The sequence below is a fragment of the Mobula birostris genome, chromosome 12 (assembly GCF_030028105.1).
Source record: "Mobula birostris isolate sMobBir1 chromosome 12, sMobBir1.hap1, whole genome shotgun sequence".
NCBI lineage: Eukaryota > Metazoa > Chordata > Chondrichthyes > Myliobatiformes > Myliobatidae > Mobula > Mobula birostris.
The window spans coordinates 77,387,824-77,411,082 of record NC_092381.1 but is presented as its reverse complement, the minus strand read 5'-3'; the positions used below and the strand labels follow the sequence as shown (position 1 = coordinate 77,411,082).

The 23,259-nt window shown below is 37.6% G+C and overlaps 1 protein-coding gene across 1 annotated transcript in view; it reads right to left on the bottom strand.

The window, feature by feature from the left end:
* Positions 1-9,886: 9,886 nt before the first annotated feature.
* aspm (assembly factor for spindle microtubules) overlaps positions 9,887-23,259 on the bottom strand; it is a 64,850-nt gene continuing 51,477 nt past the window's right edge. The window contains exons 19-29 of the mRNA XM_072274183.1: positions 23,085-23,234; positions 21,796-21,962; positions 20,576-20,735; positions 19,656-19,865; positions 18,362-18,511; positions 16,595-16,786; positions 16,142-16,334; positions 13,894-14,048; positions 12,297-12,473; positions 10,435-10,607; positions 9,887-10,310 (exon numbers count right to left, since the gene is read on the bottom strand). Coding sequence (XP_072130284.1) covers positions 10,208-10,310; positions 10,435-10,607; positions 12,297-12,473; positions 13,894-14,048; positions 16,142-16,334; positions 16,595-16,786; positions 18,362-18,511; positions 19,656-19,865; positions 20,576-20,735; positions 21,796-21,962; positions 23,085-23,234 — 1,830 coding nt within the window. The 3' untranslated portion in view covers positions 9,887-10,207. The remainder of the gene's footprint in view (positions 10,311-10,434; positions 10,608-12,296; positions 12,474-13,893; positions 14,049-16,141; positions 16,335-16,594; positions 16,787-18,361; positions 18,512-19,655; positions 19,866-20,575; positions 20,736-21,795; positions 21,963-23,084; positions 23,235-23,259) is intronic.

Here is a 23,259-nt window from a genome sequence, read left to right as displayed (position 1 = left end):
TGAGTAGCTTTCTTTTTTTTTAGCATTTTCCCCTGAATCCCGTCAAATACATTAATTAATGAAATAAGAAGAAGCTCTTTTGGATTTTAATTTGAGTTAATGTATGAGAAAGAGAGCGACTCAATCATAAACTTTCTAACATTAAGTTTATTGTAAAAGTACATAGAATAATAGAAAAGAGAAGACAAACATGAAGTCTCTAAGAAGAGGAAGTCTGCAGCTGCCGGAAATCTGCAAGAAGTGGGTGTTGCAAGAAATCTCTGGCTGTTCTGCCTGTAGGCAACTTCGACTCAGGATGGCTGGTCTCGAATGCTTGTGATCATGGACAATGCCAGGATCACCACACTGAGAAGTCCAAAGAGTTTAGCCAACTTTCAAATGATGAAACCAACATCTTACAGTACATATAGATAAAGCTTATCAGACACACTTTAAGTGAATCCGTAGACATACTTAGTAATAACAATATTATATGCAAGTCAATGAGCAGTTGCTCTTGACAATATCAAGTGTTCTCTTTGATAATTAATGTGCAGCAGAAGTTGCTTTGTGAAGCAGAGGTAGGTTTTAACAATGATTGATTACGCATCACCCTGTGATGATTTCAACCCCCTTTTGGGGTATTTCAAATGTCAGTTTCCTGCCTGCATCTGGAATGCATGGTGGTTACTTGCAGTGTCCAGTTTTGCTCCTTGTACATGGTTGCAAGGCATGAGTGAATTCTGCAGAGGAGTGGTCCTTAAAAACTCCGGAATTCACCAACCACAACAGGGTGTAGAGTTCTGTTCCTGCTCACTTACTATGCCTAGAAGTTACCATTTATAGTTTCATTGACCTAATTGTAACAAATTCTACTGATAATCTGACAGATTAATAGATTATGTCACTTGCAAATTTCGACAGATCTACTTTCTGACTGATTGAATCTCCACCTGCCTTGGGGAAGTTCAATGTGCAGGATTGAAAGAGGCTGCGGAGGGTTATATCATCTGACAATCCACTCATGAGCACTACCCTCCCCACCATCAAGGATTATCTTCAAGAGGTGGCACCTCAAATTGGTGGCATCCATCATTAAGGGCTCTCATTATCTGGGACATGCATTTTTGTTACGAGGGGTGATTGATAAGTTGGTGATCTAAGGTAGAAAGAGTCAATTTTAGAAAACCTAGCACATTAATTTTTCAACATAGTCCCCTCCTACATGTACACACTTAGTCCAGCGGTCGTGGAGCATACGGATCCTTTCTTTGTAGAAATGGTCCACAGCAGGGGTGATTGATAAGTTCGTGGCCTAAGGTAGAAGGAGATGAGTTATTAACTTCAAACTTTCTGCATTTTCATGCAAGAGTTGAACACGTGCATGTAACGAGAGTGTCTTGGACCTCCAGGTGGTCCACAGCAGGGGTGATTGATACGTTCGTGGCCTAAAGTAGAAGGAGATGAGTTTTACAGCTCTCGTTACATGCATGTGCAGTTCAACTCTTTGCATGAAAATGCAGAAAGCTTGAAGTTAATAACACATCTCCTTCTACCTTAGACCATGAACTTATCAATCACCCCTGCTGGGGATTGCTTCTGGAGGTTCAAGACGCTGACTTCTACAAAGAAGGGATCTGTATGCTCCGTGACTGCTGGACTAGGTGTGTAAATGTAGGAAAAATAAATGCGCTAGATTTTCTAAAATTGACTCCTTGTACCTTAGGTCATGAACTTATCAATCACCCCTCGTATTATTACCATGACACAGGAGCCCAAAGACCATAATCAACATTTTAGGAACAGCGTCTTCCCTTTCACTAGCAGATTTCTAAATGGTCCATGAACATGACCTCATTATTCCTCTTTTTCAATATTCATTTTTTGTAACTTAGAGTAACTTTTATACCTTGCACTGTATAGCAGCTGCAAAAAAAAAACAAATTTCATGACATATAATTAGAGAAATAAATCTGATTCTGATTATCTAGCTGTTTTCAGCATCCTGTTGTAGATATTTGCATTTGACATTCCGATTAGTATACAAGAAAAGAGATAATGATATTGCAGATGCTGGAACCTGGAACAATTTGCTGAAGGAACTCGGCAGGTCGAACAGCATCTGTTGCAGGAAAGGTATTATTCACATTTGGTAGCTTACTTTCCTTTCCTCCCTAACAGATGAAATTATCCTTAGCAATGCATTTTGGTGAAGAGTTTTCTCAATGGAGGCAGACTACCGTCAATCGTCTTTCTATTTTGTAACCCTATTAATATCTGCATTTGAAACAGGTAATTAGCGAATAATAATGTATCCATTTTCAGTAGCAGGTGATAGCCAATTTTAAACCAAACAATGAAGGGGTTCTTTTGGACCTATTGCACCTTTGTTGGCTCATCAGGACAATCCCATTCCCTTACTAATGTTTCCTGCAAGAACTTCTACATAGATTCCCAACGTCTCCCACTGTCCTCTTGTCCCCTCCCCCTCCAACCCTGATCCTACCATTCACCCACTCACTGGAGCTAATCTTCCTGTGGCTAAGTAACAGACCTTTGTGCAGGATTTGGTAGATTTTAAACTTTGAAGTAGTTTAAACTTAAAATAATGTATGAAAAGATCAGGGACAAGAAGAATGATTTTCAAAGTAAACAGGCATGCCATCTCAGTGAAAACCAGTACCTGTATTAGCACCCAGTTAATAATTTATTGCAAAATCAATTTCACATTACAGTGATTGCACATCCTCATAACTTTTGGTAAAAAGAAAACATTCTTGCATGTGAGTTACCTGAAAGATAAAGTTAAACAATCTAGCAAATTGTTTAAATTCTTACACTGTGTAAATGATACCAGCAAAGCTAGTCTGTTGCCAGAAAATAGGGCATTGGGTTTTGGACTTTGTAGCTACACTGGATGGCGATCTAGTGCAGTTATACAGCGATGAGTTTATTTACATTGTTCAGTAACATTAGATTCAAAATCATTGCATAATAGTTTTACTTTGAAAGAACGATAGGAGACTGAGGATAGAAGGTATCATATTGTAAGAATGCGGAGACAGGATAAATGGCACGTTTAAGAAATGTTAATTAAAGCACCCACAATGTGATTAATGATAAGTTATTGTCTCTGGGCTAGTGTTGGGTTTGCTGATTAAGCCGCAGTCTCAGATTGAAAATTGGTATCTGCTTACCGCACAGTAAAAATTTACCCAATTTATATGCAACATTACACATTTCATTGTTTAACATTGTTATCTTTCATATAACATACACGAGAGAGGCGTCTTTATACAAACAGATATGAGAACATGCAGTTGTGATGCTAAAAGACCACACTGGGGTGATTGAAGCGTTTCAAAGGGCAGTGTTTGAGATGTAGTTTTTGGAATGGTTGTATAAAATGAAATAGGATTGAAGTTAAAAAAGATAGATCACAAAAAGTATACTTGGCAGTGTCTGCTTCCCATGGGCTGAAACCCTCACTTGTACTTGCAAGTTTTATATTATTTTATGAAGCATCCTGTAGCTGTGTATGGTCAATGAGCTTGGAAGATTAGAGAGGTAATAATTGAATGTCTGAGCAAAGGGAAATGTCTTTGTATGTCATGAGAAACCAAACATACTGTAATTTGAAGATTTTTAATCTCTTTGCCTTGTGTTTTATCTTGCAATGAAAATGCTCATGGCACACAAACTGTTAATACATAACCACATGTTTTCATTGCCACCAGAAAAAGAGACACACAGAATATAAGCAGTCACCATTCAATATGATAATGGCTGGTCACCTTCTTCAGTATTCTGCTCCTGGGTCCTCCCCATAACCGTTGATCCAAGAATATATTTCATGATTTGACTTCCACAGGCTTCTGTGGTAGAGAATTTCATTCTCACTACTCTCTGGGTGAAGAAACCTGCACACATTTCAATTCTAAATGACTTTCTCCTTACAGGCTATGACACCTGGATCTGAACCTCAGGAACTTCCACCCCAGATATTGTCTGTTGATTCTGTTCAAATTTTATAGTTTCTATAAGGTCCAGAAAACTCCATTATATTCCCTCCATGGCAGAAACATCCTTCCTCAGACAACAAGACCAAAACTTCACACCATAATTAAATATGTGGTCTCACAAAGATTGTACAGTTACTGCAAGGCATTGTTGTCCCAGTATTCTAATCCTTTTGCAGTGAAGGTCAACATACCATATTTTTAAGGGATTGCTATACAAGGACACCCAGATCCTGATTGGGAAGAGGAGGTTCGACAGTCACCATTCAGGTAACAATCCGTACTTTTAGCTCTAACATGGATAACTTCATATTCACATTGAACTGCATTCACAGTGCTTTTTCTCATTCACCCAACTATTTAAAATCATATTTGAATCCCCTTTGCATTCTGCTCACAGTACCCTCTAGAATCATTTTAGCAGCAAATATGGAACTGTTATATTAAACTCTCTCATTCATACCACTGACATACTTGCAAATAACTAGGATTCCAAGCCCTGATCCCTCTAATTTCCCATTAATCACCATCTGGCAGACAAATGCTTATTCCTCCTTTGCCTCATCAATTAATTCTCAATCTAGGTCAGTATATTACCCCATTCTAAATGTTTTCACTTTCACTCTAACCTCTTTTGTTGGATCTTATCAAAAGCCTTCTGAAAGTTCACATATATCACATCCATTTGCTCTCCCTTGCCTATTACATTGCAAAAAAAGTTAACCGAGAAGCAACTTTGTGTTTGACTGTTTATGAAAAGGGCGACTGTAAACTTCTCCTCCCTAGTGGGTCTACTAGTTGCACCATTTGGCTCTCCTCTGTCTCACCTTCCATTTGAACACAATCCATTTTAAAAAAAAGCATCAACCACTGAATATCAATATTACTTAGTTAAAAATGATTTTTTGAAAATAATGATGTGCTTCTGCACCTACTACTGCTGTATAAAGACAAGACATAGGAGCAGAATTAGGCTATTTGGCCCTTCAAATCTGTTCCACCATTTGATCATGGCTGATTTATTTTCCCAGTCCTGCCTTACCCCTGTAACCCTTTCTAATCAATAATCTATCAAACTCCACTTTAAATATGCCCAATGACTTAGCCTCTACAGCCATCTGTGGAAATGAATTCCACAGATTCACCACTCTCTGGCCCTAGACTCTCACACTATTGGAAAAATCATCTCCACCTCCACTCTTAGCCTTTCAATATTCCATAGGTTCCAATGAGATTCTTCCCCCATACCTCATTCTTCTAAACTCCAGTGAGTACAGGTCCAGAGCCATCAAATGCTCATATTCCTGGGATGGCAGGACTTTCATATGAAGAAAGACTGGATGAACTGGGCTTGTATTCGTTGGAATTTAGGAGATTGAGGGGGGATCTGATTGAAACGTATAAGATCCTAAAGGGATTGGACAGGCTAGATGCAGGAAGATTGTTCCCGATGTTGGGGAAGTCCAGAATGAGGGGCCACAGTTTGAGGATAGAGGGGAAGCCTTTTAGGACCGAGATTAGGAAAAACTTCTTCACACAGAGAGTGGTGAATCTGTGGAATTCTCTGCCACAGGAAACAGTTGAGGCCAGTTCATTGGCTATATTTAAGAGGAAGTTAGATATGGCCCTTGTGGCTACGGGGGTCAGGGGGTATGGAGGGAAGGCTGGGGCGGGGTTCTGAGTTGGATGATCAGCCATGATCATAATAAATGGCGGTGCAGGCTCGAAGGGCCGAATGGCCTACTCCTGCACCTATTTTCTATGTATGTTTCTATATATTAAACCTTTCATTCCCAGGATTATTCTTATAAACCCCCACTGGACCCTCTTCAATATCATTATATCTTTTCTTAGATAAGTGGGTGAAATCTGTTCATAATGCTCCAAATGTGGTCTGACCAGTGCCTTAGGTAATGGAATATTCAGCTTTGGAAGTGGCAAGCTATTGCAGTGCATCCTTTGCATACATTTTTTTTGCTGGAATTTTAAAGGGATCCTTTTTCCTTGCTTACACTGCATGTGGACAAGCTTACAGCTTCATTTGCTGAAGAACTGTAAATGATGATGAATGTGGCAGTCTGTAGACCAGCTTCTGGTCTGATGATGGAAGAAATGTTGGTGAAATTAATTTGGAATTGGAAGCCGTTACTGGGGCTCCTAACACAAGGATGATTGTTGTACTCCAACAAATCAGTGTTCTATTGCTGCCCACAGCTTTGCACATTTAACCTAGGCTTTTAATGGCAAAGACACCCAAACTTCATCTCTGGAATATGGTTTTTGAAAGCACTGACAGTGAGCAACACATATCTCTTGATAAATCCTTCTGTCAACTAGCATTCTGGAGCTGAGTGGGCTGAAGGGCCATTGACTGGCCAGATTAGATTTGTTTTCCAGTTTGTGCTGAGAATGGTAGATTGCAATTTTGCAGATGCAATGAAAAAAAAATCTAGTTAGAGTCATAGCCTGATGTGAAACATCTTCAAGTGTTTGATTGTTTATGAAGAGGAGTTACCTGGTGATCTTTTAAGGAATTGGTTAAGTGTAAAGGTGCTTTGCTCAGTACTCAAAATCCCAATTAACTTCACACTGGGAACACAATTTGCATAGATTACACTGGTTCTCAGCGAAAATAATAATCTTAAGGAAACCAAGGATAGGCAAAATGTGCAGCCATGTGAAAAAGCTGCTTCCCAAGTTGTGTAATCTCTATTCAATCAGGTCTATTCTTGTTCATTTGAATCATGTACCAGGATCAATGATAAGTAAGAAGTTATTTATCTGTAGTAAAAACAAACACTCCTAACCCAAGCCCTGCTTCTTTGCTTTTTGACCAGTAATACAAGAGCATTTCTGATTTTACTTTTTTTTCTTTTTCAACATATTCAAACAGCCTGCCACCAATCTAAGCTACTCAAAATTATCTGGGGTTTAAAACAAACTGATCTCTCACGAACCTTTCGGGTGGCACAGAGGGTCGCGTAGGCTTAGCATTATTACAGTGCCAGTAACCTGGGCTCATTTCTTCTCCGTTTGTAAGAAGTCACCGTGACAGCATGGGTTTCCTCTAGGTGCCAAAGGTGTTTAGGTTAGTAGGTTAATGTGGTGAAATTGGGCAGTGCGGGCTTCAACTACTGCACAGAGTCTTGTCATCTTCAGAAGTTTTCTGATGACTCTGCCATAGTTGGATGCATCAGCAAGGGAGATGAGACTGAGTACAGGCTGAGTACGGTGGAAACTTTGTCGCATGGTGTAAGCAGAATTATCTGCAGCTTAATGTGAAAAAGACTAAGGAGCTGGTGGTAGACCTGAGGAGAGTTAAGGTACCAGCGACCCATTTCCATCCAGGGGGTCAGTGTGGACATGGTGGAGGATTACAAATACCTGGGGATACGAATTGACAATAAACTGGACTGGTCAAAGGACACTGAGGCTGTCTACAAGAAGGGTCAGAGCCATCTCTATTTCCTGAGGGGACTGAGGTCCTTTAACATCTGCTGGACGATGCTGAGGATGTTCTACTAGCCTGTGGTGGCCAGTGCGATCATGTTTGCTGTTGTGTGCTGGGGCAGCAGGCTGACGGTAGCAGACACCAACAGAATCAACAAACTCATTCATAAGGCCAGTGATGTTGTGGGGATGGAACTGGTCTCTCTGACGGTGGTGTCTGAAAAGAGGATGCTGTCCAAGTTGCATGCCATCTTGGACAATGTCTCCGATCCACTACATAATGATGATGGTGAGGACAATATGAGTGAGGTTGATGTCCTGAAGCATGTTGATATTAAGGGAGAGGAGGTGTTGGAGTTGTTAAAATCCATTAGGACAGGTAAGTACCCAGGGCCTGACAGAATATTCCCCAGGCTGCTCCACGAGGCGAGAGAAGAGATTGCTGAGCCTCTGGCTAGGATCTTTATGTCCTCATTGTCCACGGGAATGGTACCAGAGGATTGGAGGGAGGCGAATGTTGTCCCCTTGTTCAAAAGAGGTAGTAGGGATAGTCCGGGTAATTATAGACCAGTGAGCCTTACGTCTGTGGTGGGAAAGCTGTTGGAAAAGATTCTTAGAGATAGGATCTCTAGGCATTTAGAGAATCATGGTCTGATCAGGGACAGTCGGCATGGCTTTGTGAAGGGCAGATCATGTCTAACAAGCCTGATAGAGTTCTTTGAGGAGGTGACCAGGCATATAGATGAAGGTAGTGCAGTGGATGTGATCTATATTTTAGTAAGGCATTTGACAAGGTTCCACACGGTAGGCTTATTCAGAAAGTCAGAAGGCATGAGATCCAGGGAAGTTTAGCCAGGTGGATTCAGAATTGGCTTGCCTGTAGAAGGCAGAGGGTGGTGGTGGAGGGAGTACATTCAGATTGGAGGATTGTGACTAGTGGTGTCCCACAAGGATCTGTTCTGGGACCTCTACTTTTCGTGATTTTTATTAATGACCTGGATGTGGGGGTAGAAGGGTGGGTTGGCAAGTTTGCAGACGACACAAAGGTTGGTGGTGTTGTAGATAGTGTAGAGGATTGTCAAAGATTGCAGAGAGACATTGATAGGGTGCAGGAGTGGGCTGAGAAGTGGCAGATGGAGTTCAACCCGGAGAAGTGTGAGGTGGTACACTTTGGAAGGACAAACTCCAAGGTAGAGTACAAAGTAAATGGCAGGATATTTGGTAGTGTGGAGGAGCAGAGGGATCTCAGGGTACATGTCCACAGATCCCTGAAAGTTGCCTCACAGGTGGATAGGGTAGTTAAGAAAGCTTATGGGGTGTTAGCTTTCATAAGTCGAGGGATAGAGTTTAAGAGTCGCGATGTAATGATGCAGCTCTATAAAACTCTGGTTAGGCCACACTTGGAGTACTGCGTCCAGTTCTGGTCACCTCACTATAGAAAGGATGTGGAAGCATTGGAAAGGGTACAGAGGAGATTTACCAGGATGCTGCCTGGTTTAGAAAGTATGCATTATGATCAGAGATTAAGGGAGCTATGGCTTTACTCTTTAGAGAGAAGGAGGATGAGAGGAGACATGATAGAGGTGTACAAGATAATAAGAGGAATAGATAGAGTGGATAGCCAGCGCCTCTTCCCCAGGGCACCACTGCTAAATACAAGAGGACATGGCTTTAAAGTAAGGGGTGGGAAGTTCAAGGGGGATATTAGAGGAAGGTGTTTTACTCAGAGAGCGGTTGGTGCGTGGAATGCACTGCCTGAGTCAGTGGTGGAGGCAGGTACACTAGCGAAGTTTAAGAGACTACTAGACAGGTATATGGAGGAATTTAAGGTGGGGGCTTATATGGGAGGCAGGGTTTGAGGGTCAGCACAACATTGTGGGCCAAAGGGCCTGTACTGTGCTGTACTATTCTATGTTCTATAATGTACTGGTTGGGCACAGGAGTACGTTCAGCCAGAGACTCATTCCACTGAGATTCAACACAGAGCGTCATAGGAAGTCATTCCTGCCTGTGGCCATCAAACATTACAACTCCTGCCTTAGAGGGTCAGACACCCTGAGCCAACAGGCTGGTCCTGGACCTATGTCCTGGCATAATCTACATATTACTATTTAACTATTTATGGTTTTATTATTACTATTTAATTATTTAAGGCACAACTGTAATGAAAACCAATTTCCCCCGGGATCAATAAAGTATGACTATGACTATTGTTGGGACAGGAGCTGTGCTGTTACTGTGCTCTCTGTGTAAATAAAACAAAACTACAGAGCACATTTTTACTGACTGTATTGAAGTTCAGTGGAGACTTAGGTGATTATCTGTAAGGAGCTCCCATGGACAGTTTTCCTTCTCTACTTTAAACTATTAACCACAATATATTCATACAGCCAGGAAAAAAAGACAACATTACAAGACATTTCTATTTATAGTACTGGATGTAATATTGTAAAAATTTATTTCTTTTCCTTGTGACAATAAAAGGCAAGCATGGCAAACTGTACAAAAAGTATTAACAAATTTTGTTAACTTATAAACAATTTATTGGATAACTCCACCCTCATTGTTTTCAGACTGAAGATGAACATTTCACCATGAGTGTCATGCATATGAAGGTTGCTTATGCAACCGAACTATATTTAACCAACTTTAGCAAATATACAAGCAGTACAAGTTGGAAAAGTTGAAGTTTTTTTGCATACATTTATATCAACATATCTAGCATTAAAATCAACTCTTTCCCCCTATTTTTTGAGATTTTAAAGAGAAATTCCAAGCGTATCTACGACCAACTGAATTGCTTTTAAAGGATCCACGACTTCCTTCACGTTGTCTCTCCTCAAGACCCAGTCTGGTTTTAATCTGCGAAACAGAGAAGTATAGAAATTTAGCCACGTCCTACAGGAAGAATTAAAGGAAACTGGAATGGGCAAGGTAAGGGAATGCCAGCAATGAACAAATGCAAAGAAAATAAATGGATTCTTACTTAGAAACTGCTCTTGTTCGCACTGGAGTGGCTGGAATATATAAACTACCATTGAGAGGAGCTTGCATGCGTTGCTTAACATTTATTCTGTCTGCATCCATTTTATGTTTCCTTGCTGTCAGTTTATAAACATTTCTGATTCGATCTACTGCTTTTGGCAAACTACGGACCTCCTGGAAGCAAAAACTATCGTTAGATAATGTTACATTTATCAAATAATATTTTTCATTGTTTTGGTGGGACTACTGGAGAAAAATAAATAAGCAGAAATTAATTGTGACCTTGTAATTATCAACACAAGTTTATTCTTTGCTACTTCTACTTATTCAACAAAATCAAAAGAGAGCAGACAAAATTGCTATTCTGTTAAACTGCATTCTGAGAGTAATGTGAAGTATGACGTGTGTTAAGAAATCATCTTAGATATGACAACCGAGTTCTTCATATAGTTGCTATCAAAAAAACATCTTTTCCCACCAATTCAAGATCTGCCATGATGCGATACCCATCTAGATAATGTCAGGCAAAGATATTTCTTTCAACCACTGGAAATATCCTTCCAATCCATTGTAGGTAGCATGTGAAGACAATAGATGCAGGAGTAGGCCATTCGGCTTCGAGCCAGCACCACCATTCACTGTGATCATGGCTGATCATCCACAATCAGTACCCTATTCCTGCCTTCTCCCCATATCCCTTGACTCCGCTATCTTTAAAAGCTCTATCTAACTCTTCTTGAAAGAATCCAGAGAATTGGCCTCCACTACCTTCTTAGGCAGAGCATTCCACCGATCCACGGACCAAGGACATAAATCTACACTATCTGAAATTGTGATAACTATATGCAGCAGTCTTTAATTGTTACATTATTTTGTAATGATTTCCATAAAAAATACAAAGATTTCTGGCACTGAGCCAATGATTTTGGACCAAAAAAAAACAAATTCTTGGATCTCAGTGTCCTCACAGACCCAGAACATTTGTTTTCTAGACTGCATTCTGAAACTTATATGCAAACATGAACCTTGCCACTTGTGTTGTAGCCTTTTTTGACCACCAGTTCATCGCAAGTTAAGTGAAACATAATGAAATATTAACTTGAAGACAAAATTTACTCCCGGCATTGCCAAGAAAGTTTTTTTTTAGGAAAACGTTGCCGATAAGTAGAATGAAAGCTACCTTCAAGTTTTCTATGGTTGATTTGCCATGAAAATGAAGCTCACAACCATGTAAAGGAATGAGATGGAGTTTGTGTAGCAAGCCATCCTTCCTGTTACCTGTATCTCTTCTTAATATTCAGGGATTTCACATAGGAAGTGATTAACTACAAATTTAGTTTAAAAATGATTTAAATCATTTGCTAAATGTGTGATGATTTCATTAATCCAGGCTGGGAGCAAAACTGCAAAAATGTCTCAACTTAACTTCAGTGTTAGGTCAAAAAAAAGTTCAGTAGTCTGGAAGAAGTGTTTGACTCTAATATTAAGCAAAAGCAACATCTGCTTGGATTGTGCATTTTGAGGTAGACTAGCCTGCCAAAGACTCCCCACATGTAGGGTTAGTTATTGAATGTACTGAAGTTTAGCTGGCTCCATGTCCAGATTACTGCATTCAACATAGAAAAATAAGGAAAAATAAGAAATGGACATTCACCACATTAACCATGGTCAACAACTGTTCACTTACAGCCTATTCTTTGGATACAATTGCCTATTGTGCTTGCTTAGGTATCTGTCAAAAGTGGGAAACCAACTGGTAACATAAACATCTTATTTATACTGGAATATAAAAAGGCCATACAGTACCTAACAGAAAACTTTAAAAAATTAAAATTAAAAACATGCATAAATACATATACTTACAAAAGCATTCTTTGAATCTTGCGACAGAATTGCCAGTAAACAGCAAACTTTTGTAAAAATGCTGCCACATTTGTCAGACGTTTTATCACCAGCTTTCCCTCTATATGTATACAATAGCTCAAGCAAGGTATCAATGGAATTGTCCACTTCGTAAACCACTGAGGCAGTCTTTTCATACTGAAGACCATAAAAAATATTCATAATTAAAATTAAAGGTTGAAAATCTATCATCCAAACAGAAGGAAAACTGAGAACAATCAACAGCTTAACAAATTCGATTGACTACAACATACTTTACAACAACAATCATAAATTTTCTCTGAAAAAATTCTATACTTGTATGGCAGAGAAAAGAGCAGATTATGTGATGACATAATCGATCTCAGAAAACACATTTGCAAGCAGCAAAAGGGGTGTAATAAATGCTAACACACAGATTATATATACCCTGTTAAGATGGCTCACCTTCTAAAAATAAGGCAACCTACAGTTGAAGGGCGTACAACTAAACAAAAAATTGGAAACACATCCATAACTTGTGTTCAAAACTTCCCACTGATGTTGAAACAGACATCTCCCCAAGACTGTGTGACATGAGGTTTGTTGCAACCCAGTGCAAGTTCCAAGGGAGTCCTAGAGCCCAGAAGTTGTTTGCCAAGCTAGCTAAGCAACTAAACACAGTAAGGAATTCACAGACATAAATCAGGAAGTAAATTGCAAATGCTAAATATTAGAACATATAGGAGATTAAAGTAGCAGAAATACAAAGAAATTAATAATTACATTTAAAATCAATTACATTTGGAAATATTAATGCAAGGATATTAAAACAATCATACTTAAATCATTCTCATTACTGAAGAGAAAATCCCTAAGTTTCATAATAATGATAGGAACACTAAGGCTTTATTCTGCTAAATGAATTGTCCAGCCATGAATTGACTTCATACGGGAGGCGAAAGATGCAGATGAACTAAATGAAATAATTAAGAATTCTTATTTTAGCATTTCCCCTGAGTACATTAATTAATATAGGTCAATTTAAGAAATAGGTAAACAAATGACTTTAAAACAAAGCACTTGACTGCCTGACTGACAGTTAAATAATTTCAGTACACGGAGCAGTTAAAAATATTAGTGTATTCAAAGGTGCAGTTATAATCCAAGGTAAATATACTCCTTCACATCCATAAAACTATCACAGGCTACTGAACTTACATCCATACATCAAGCACTTAGACGTCAGTAAAGCCATTCTAAATCCAGATAAGATTTTAAAACTTTAATGAACTAGGCAAAGTTTCTAACATATTGTTCTGATAATGCCAACAATACGCCACATAAAACAAGAGAAAATCTGCAGATGCAGGAAATCCAAGCAATACACACAAAATGCTGGAAGAACTTGCATTCGTAGATGCTGCCTGGCCTGCTGAGCTCCTCCAGCATTGTGAATCTGCCATATAAATAGCCATTACCAAAAGAAAAATTTTATACCAATGTCAAATTATAAAGATAAATTGCGTAAGGAATTAAAGTGCCTGTAAAAAACAGATAAAAGTACTTTACTAGCATTGTGGAAGACTTCGTACAGTACCTTAGAAAGATTGAGAAGAACTTGAATTGCACTTTTGATGACATCCATACAAGGCACACTGCGGTTACAACTTCTGATCAAAGTGAAAATAATAGGTGTAGCTCCACTTTGAGCAAGATTTTCACAACAAATAGCAGATAGCCTAGTTGCAACTTCTAAAACAAAATTAATGGTAAAACCAGTCAAAATTTGTATGGCACGAAGAAGCAAAAATATAGTTTTTTTTTAGAAATCAGCAACTTCAATTAATTTCCATTTGATATATTTTTAAACATAACAGCACATCAACATGGACTTAAGAAAAAAAAAGTATATTTTTTTGATTAGATTCCTTTCTTATGCATCTTCCAACTTCAAGTTCTAGTTATTGGACCCCACACAATACTTTAAGTTCAAATTCTGGAGGGTATACCTTTATGGTGAGTGGGGAAATACTGAAAATGAGAAACAAAGTATTACGTAAGTAGGATGAACTACAAATGTATAGTGGATTGCGATTAATTGGGTCATCAGTTAATTCCAGCAGCTACTTGCCTATATTTGTGACCCTGCTTAAAGAATAAACTTTAAGTGAAAAAAATAGCCAAGATGCCTTTTTTTTATTAGGATCACTGTTCCGTTAATTGGGACAGGAGATTGTGGCTAAACAGTTTTTAAATAGCGTCATCTGCAGTGCCTTTTATCGCTAACAGTTGGCGAGAAGTAAGAAGACAGACAATTCAGAATTGCTTTGCTCACAGTGATTTCAAACATTCAAGCTTAGAGACGCAAGCAACAGCCAGAAGTGAAAATGAAACCATTTCACTACTTCAGCAAGTTAGAAACTACGAATAATTTGAAGGCATCCACAATCACCTTGAATGTCACAATGAAAGTGAAGATTCGGAGGCTGCAAACAAAGGCTTTGTATGAAGGCAGTCCATTGTCTGCATTGATTTTTGTTGATTTACAGTCAAAATAAAACAGCAGCATACACTGGATAAATTCCTGTCGATGACTGTTAGGAACCAATACAGTTATATAGTCTTTGTTCTGTATTTCATTTAAATACATTATTTGTCACAGTTAAATGGTAGTTTGTTTTTGTTTTGATACCTTTTTAACTATTTTTATGAAATTTCGGCTAACTGGGGCAGCTGGACAAGATGTATGGGTCCCAATTAACTGGAATGCACTACATTTGGAAACTGATCAAGGAGATTAACCTGCTATAGATCAAAAAATATTGATTGCTTTTGACAATTTTGACTACCACTACCTTGACAGAACATGCCTCAGATCAAAGGGATCAGAACTTAGAAACTTAGAACTTGCAAAGATCTTAGATCTGAATTGGAAGCAAGATATGCAGTAGTATCTGTAGAGTTCAATATGGAGAGCACTAGGAAATTCGCTTTTTTTTGAAAAAAGGCTTGGAGCAATTGGACTGAAAAAATGGAGTAATTGAATGTTGAAGTACAGATAATGGTAATGAAAACAAATCAGCATAACAAAACTGTCTGAATTACTAAAATGGTACATACAAAATAATCTAAAATTCAAAATTGGTTTAAAACCAAAACTCTCACTTCTAGTTTTTTTTTAAAAGATAAAGGAACAAAAAGACACAGTAAAGAATAATGAACATTTTATATTCTTGCAATTGAGATTTTCACCCAAAGTAGATTATGAATATGCTTGCATAAATATAAATAGTTAAATATTGCATCTCACCCAGCAAATAAGATGAAATAAAAATGAGGATAGAAGCATAAAGGCCAAAAATAAGGACAGAAGTATAAAGATAATCATTTATTAGCTTCATTTGAACACAGAATTGGACTCTATATAAGCACATTTCAATCTCTCAAATATCAGAGGTAAAGTCACAATGTTTCTGTTCTCTTGTTATCCAGAGGCTTAATGAGCAGATTTAAATCTCAGCAGTGCAATTGAGAAAATTATTTTATAATTCTTCTTCAGTATGCAAGCTGAAACAAGTTGCATTTACTTAATAGCAGATAATGCTTCAGGTGTAGCGACAATACAGGAAAATAATTAGGAGGTTAAAGATGCATTAGTGAAGGTTTGGAAATAACTATGTAAGAGTAAGAGGAGCCAGTGCTGGAAATGTGCTTGAACAGAATCATACATGGGAAAACATTGTGAATGAGAAGCGAATCTTTATGAAGGCATGAACTTTAAATGCTCTTGGAAATTGTTTATTAATTAAATTTATAAAGATTGTGGATAACAGAAATATACAAACCTAAATGCTGTAATGCTGCAAGAATATAGGAGAAGTGTTTATATTTAAGAATGTAATCTACAGCTACAGCTGTCCTGTTGCACAATTTTTGATCCTCGTAGCTGTTCTTATTAGCCCGTTGTATACGGTGTCTGATAGCAATGATTTGAGGATTCCTGATTTTCTTACGCAACCAATATCCCTTCCACAAAGCCTGTAAAATTAGACAATATTGACACTTTCTTAAACAAATGGGTGCATAATTATAATAAACATCTAATATCCACCAAGAACACTAAAAAGTGTAAGTAATATTTTGTGCACTACATATTTCAACACAGCAACTATTGGTAAATAATATCCAATTGGTATTTGAAACAACTTTGCAAATTCAAATGCAAAAATATTAAATATACATTTTTCTTTTACAATATGTGAAACGTCAAGAATTCTCAAAAAACATCAACAACCAACCTGTATTTTGATAATTCCATTGTGAATTTTCTTACTCCGGATTTTATAAAGAAACTTCCTTACAGACTTCTGAATGACAACAGCAGCTTTCTGTCGTCGCATGAACCAGGCTTTCACAATTCGTTGTGCTGCAATGATCTTTCCACGTTCATAAAGATATCTTCTGCGTTGCAGACAAGTCCGGAACCATCTCTATAATGGAAGATTTATAATAAATGAACCACCACTTTGAAGGACAAATGAACCAGAAAGAAAAGTTGACAAACACCGAACAAAACTTCAGGGTCAGAGAATCATAAAACAGAAACAGGTGCTTTGGCCCACCGAGCCCATGCTGACCATTACTTGTACGTCAATCTTACTTCTTCCTCCTTCACCCTAAATTTTATATCTCACCCACACACAGGGGCCAATTTGTTGCAGCCAATTAACATACCAACCGGCACACCTTTGGGATACGGGCAGAAACTAGAGCACCTGATCCCTGAAGCAGTCACAGGAAGAAAATACAAACTCCATACAGTCATCACCAGAGGTCAGGATTGAGCCTGTGATCACACTTCTCAGAAAACAACACGTTTTATCTTGGCACAGACAGCACTTCCCTTGATGAACTTGATATGTGAATCAAAAAGGCAGCCAAATTCACAGAATAGGCATGCACGAATAATAAACTTGCCCAAATGACTGTGAAGTCCTTGTTCTTAGAATATTTCTATATGGTACAGATTTACACTGCTGCCAAGAAAGACAACTTATGAGCTTCCAATTTTGGTGCAGTGGTAAACATGTGTTCTCTGAAAGTAAGATGATGAACGCTGGATGCTTCACTAGTACAGACAACTTTTGTGGTTCTGGTATGGGCACAGGATGAAAGACATCAACAACAAACAATCTGCTGCAAATTTCAGCATTTGTATACTCTGTCTCCATGTAAAATGATTATATCCGCAAGGAAATACTCTTAAGTTTTTGGTTCAACTCTGAATTTTGTTGGGACACTAAAGTTTTTAAGGATGTTAGTAAAAAGGCAAGAAAGCCTAAAACATTGATTATGACAAGTGTGAACTCTAGGTAATTAGAAAAAAACATTGACAGCAGTTTGGAGTGTGTCATCACAGGTGGCAGTTTCACAAGTCTACGGTGGACAATACCAATAGCCCCAAAAATGCCTTTTTTTTTTAAGCCAATGACATTTTCTGTTGTGGCAGACTCCATTACTGCAGAAATTGCACATTTAGTCACCAATGGAAATGATTTCACCCAAGTTTGAAAATTATGTAGCTATCAACTTGCATGGATCAAAGAATAGCAAAATATCACATAAAATACTCATTTCATCAGAACTTATATAGTCTCATGTAGCCAAACAACCACAAGTCAATAGATTATGGGTTTCAAGCACCATTGTTCAGCCATTTCCTATTTTATATTTTTGCTGTGGATGGTAGGCTGCCACAATTATTGCAGTGACTTAGGAGGAATTCATCAGGTTTTATCTTCTCTTGAACATTTGTTGAGACATTACGTATTTATGAAAGTTTTGTTTTTCAGTACTTATTAAAATTGCTAAAAATATCTTTTAAAGCAAATAGTATATTCGCTCCTCCAATCAACATATGCAGAACATTTTAATAGAAATTGCCTTATCATCTAACAATAACTAGGTTAGTTATTCCATTAATGTGTTAAATTCTAGGTTTTAAGGGAAACATTTTCAAAATTTTGAACAGCTGGATGAAGTTCCCAATTTCCGTTATTTATTACCTGGATGTAAATGACTGAATTGATCTTGTCTTTTGCATGTTTAAGAGTCAAGTAGTCCCTGTATGCTTTCTGAATCTTAACAGCACAAAGATTGTGATAGGCAGCAGCAGCAAAACGAAGCTTCCTTTCTGACCGTTTTTTCTCAGCAAGCTATGTGAAAATCAAAATAACAGATAACAGATGTCAAAATAACAGATGTCGTAATACCTTACAACAGTAAGATACAATTTTATGGCATTCCACACAAACGGCATGACAAAAATCACATTTTTATATCTGAACTCTGAATGAAGGACTAGTTACAGTTTTGAAAAACCCGATAGAGCATTAACATATTTGTACAATAAAATTGATCTTTCAATCTTTTTAAAATGTGGTGCCAGCTTTTCCTTTTCCTAATTTTATTGCTAGGTATCAAACACACTATTCTCCTTCAGAAAACACTGTTTGATTTCCATGTCCAGGACAGTGGCAATGGTCATAGACAATCACTCCATTCCTAGCAGCTTTGAAGGCAGACAACGACGTTTGTATTTTTACTATCAGACTTGACAGATTCTTTCATTAGTGCTGTGAAATCAAATCTGGCCATTGGTTTACTTTTCATTTAATGTAATTCTCCTCATCTCCAAATGTTTTGCATGAGCCAACTGCACAAACTTCAACCTCAGCTCATTTCGTACAAAGCCCTTATGCATGGATTTCCTTACCTCTAAATTATCTAGTCTAACAAACTCCAAGCTAGCATTCCTTATTCTAAAGTATATACAAGTTCATTAAATATTCTGCTATCTTGTCTACACACCACCCTAATGCTTGCTGATCCACATTGCATCTCTTTAAACGATGGTTCAATTTTATTCTGTCATTGTCATTTAAACTTCAGTTGTCAGGTCTTTATTCTTTGCAATTTCCCCTTCAAATTGCTCTATTGTCCTCTAAAGATGCTCACTGGCACCAATCATTGCTGTTTTTGAATCATCTGATTTATTATCTCTTCATGGCTCAAATAAATGTTTGATAAAACACCTCTCAGTGCTTCAGGATGCTTTCCTGCATTAGAACAATCAGAAAAAATTACATTCCCAAATCGTCAAACTCTCATGCTCTATAAGACACCTCATTGACATGAGGTAGAAGAAAAAATAACAACATGGGTTTTGCAGAAACCAAATTTCATCGAAATTGGTTCCAATAAACATTCAAGACATGTTAACTGGCCTGCTGAGTTCCTCCAGCATTTTGTGTGCATTACATTCACTCAAGGCAACCATTTCCGTGAATATAATCATACCTTTTTACGAACCAACCATCCACGACAAAGAGATTGCCAGTGAATTACGGACTTCCTAGTATTATTATATTTCAGGCTTTCAATTTTAGCAAGATGCCATGCCCGGTATTGTCTCTGTATAAGCACTGCAGCTCTCCTTTGCTGAAGGAACTTCTCTCTTTGGGTATAAGCTCTAAATGCAAGTTGAATTCGAGAAGCTGCTTCATGTTTCTGCAATTCCAATAAAAGATGATAAGTGCTGGAAGTATATTCATTTGGCAGTACTATTTGTACCAACTAATTAAGCTGTACAAACGTTGTAAGCGAGCTTTGCAAGCAAACCAGGATTCCTTAAAGAAATTAAATTGTTGGGTGAGGGAAACAGCTAACATGTGCTTCACTTGAAGCAGACAGTTAGAAATTTACCATTCAAAGGTTGGGGACTGAGACAAAATACAGGAAAAACCTGTGATAGGATAGAAGTCAGGAAACTCAACAGATGACTTTAAGGCAAAAAGGGACAAGGATGAAAACAGGTTATCAACATCCAAAATCAAGCCGCTTGTTTTTGAATTCCAATTGGTAAACCATTCAAATGACTGGGGTTCCACTATATACAGACGAGTGCCTTATACAAATGCACAGTATCCTCACCTCAGACCATCCATGCATGTAGATGCATGGATGTGGTGGCAGAGCTGCATTGGTGACACTAGCATCTTATCTTCAGTTCATTCTGAATTTTAAGTCCATAGTTATTGTCATCTAAATCAACATACAAACGTTTGTATTTACCTGTGCATTCTACAACTACTGAGTAACTTGATAGTTTTCTGTTTCATTTTTACCAGGCGTTGCCTGATCTCCTTTCCTGTATTTTCTATTTATTTCACCAGATTCCAAGAGGGATTAATTCACTTCAAAAAAAAAAAAAAGGTTACCCTGGTCATTTGTTTTCTGACTTTAAATCCTTTCCAAAAAGCCTGGATTTTGATAGCTCCCATGGCTCTTCTACGATTGGCATGCTCCAGTTTCCTTGCTTCAATAGCCATTCTCCATCTGCGTTGAATAACAATTGTGGCAACCTGGATCTTTAGAAACCTACAAACGTGAAACTCAAGGTTACTAAATTAATTAAAATACACTTCACATTCAGAGTACTTACTATTTAAGGACAATTTCATTGAAAGGATATTACTCAAACCATCAACCATATTATTTTCCCAGTGATTGCTCATAGACTCTTCCCCTTCCTCACACTCTAACACAACTTGACTTTAGTTCCTGGAAATCTGCCAGTGTAGGGGTATTGTTCATTAAATGCTGGTGCAGATGGTAAAGCAGATTGTATTGTAACAAAACAAATGTCATATCAGACTCCTTAAATGCACTAGCAATTTCTGGATTGCAAATAAGAGTAACTTGATGGAGATAACAAAGGAGTACTTAACTGATCTGCTGGCTTCACATGTAATGCTTTCTATACAAAAAAGACCAGAGGCTGGATCCTCAAACAACTCGCCTCTGTAGGAATCCAGGGCAACGTGGTAGCTTCAGAAGCATATTTTTTCAATCAAATTAACAAGCCTGTTGAGTACACATCAAGGGATGCAACTAACTGATTTATTGAACCCAATGAATGTTTGGTAATGACTGGATACAGAGTAGGGAAGGAGGCCTTGCTTAGTTTTGGTTGGTTAAAGGGTACTGCAATCTATACATAGTTAGATGACTAAGAACACGTGCGATTGTGCTTACAGTAGAATATGAAGAATTGTATGAAGTGTTTTTTTTTTAAATATCCTAGACTCTAGACTGGCGATATCATTGCATATACTTAAATAAGCCTGCATACGTTATTAAAAACCAAAAAGTAGTAAATTACTTTTCCTTAAATCGAGGAAATCAAGTTTTGAGGGGATGCACACCAGCCAAGACCACTTATTTCTTGCTACTAAAGAGTGAAGTACACTGGTTAATGTTAAAAAAAATGGGAAGCAGAGAGAATCATTCAGTCAGTCAGTGAAGAGAGTTTAAAAATTGCAGCATTTTTGGGAAGAGAAATCTATATTGTCTCAGAATTAACCTATGAAAACTTGTTTGCATATATGGGACAAAAATATTGAAGAAAACCAGAAAACCTTTGTTATTGAAATGTTACCTGGATCTATCTTGTTTTGCTCTGAAGTGCCTTTGGATGAATATAACTGAAGCAAGAAAAGCCTTATACCGATGATGTACCACTTGCCCCCTGAACCAAGCCTGAATTTTTTGAGCAGCCTTTGTTTTTCTGATTACTTGTCTCACTTGGTATCGGCGAAATGAAGCCTAAAATAAAATTAATATACAAGATAAATTTTACTAACGACAGGTGTGAAAGTCAATGGGAAAGTACAGATTTTAAAGAAAAATAAAAATGCATTTCAACTACAGAAGTAGCACATTAACATTAGAAAATTGTTCCAGTTAAAGCTGAAAGCAGATTGAAACCAATGCAGGAAAGCAAATAATATAATTAAAAATGAAATTCTTCGATGTCAATGTTGACAGCATAAAAAAGACACAAGGCAGAAAGTGAAGTAACACTGGATTGACAGACCACTCAAATCAATGTGTTTCAAGTTACAATACTGCTAATGGTACAAGGAGATGCAGAACACCAAGTTACTATACAAAGGATTTTACATAATCAGAGAACAATTCTGAAGACATTTCTGTGAAGTGTAGAGCTCAGAAAGAAGTGCAGGATTAAAAGAAACATGTAAAATCACAGAGTAAGAAGCATTTAATGGTAAACACAATATCAACAGCAGGTTCAATTACTAAAGATCTAGTAAAGTTATGGAGAGACTGCAAATGGTCAGTGCGTTGCACTTCAATTTCATGGTACATAGTAAACAAGTTGGTTGGAAGGATGTGGAAGAACAAGGAAATTATTGTTAGAGCACAGGTTCATGGCCAGCTCATAGCAATACCAAAAAAAAATCATGCAGCAAGGCCCATGACCATTTTAAAAAATCAGTACGTATTGTAAAGAAAGGGCTTTTCAGAGTTGTTTGGGGGATGAAATTCAGGAAGAGAGTTTTTGAATTGACTAAGTTGGAATCAGTCTTTAAAAGGGAAAAAAAGCCATTTACTCTAGTAATATTTAACAATCAATATTTAAAACATTAAAAACCATCCCAGAAAGAAATGAACTTTTGAAAGCCCAAAAATACATGTGAAGCCTTCTGAAGTGAAATAGTACATATTATAAGCATATTTAATTAACAACTCCTCAAATTTGCCTGAAAGGGAAAAGAGATAAATAACCATTAGAAATAAGCCTTGGTCAGCAGATATGAAAACAGGCAAACTTATCAATGATGGAGGATCTTCAATTTTTTAAAGGAACAACTGGAATAACGTAACTTAATCGACAGGTAACCAGCATGGAATCAAAGAAAATACCTGTATTGTGACAGCAGCATGTTTCATTTTAAAGTACTTTTCTTGTTCAACCCTTCTTTGACAATAAGCTCTGTAGTGTTGTTGTATCACAAGTGCAGATTCTTTGTAGAGTAGGAATGCTTGTCTTTGTTTCTTTCCACGATAACAAGCCTGCAAGGATTGTTAAATACAAAGT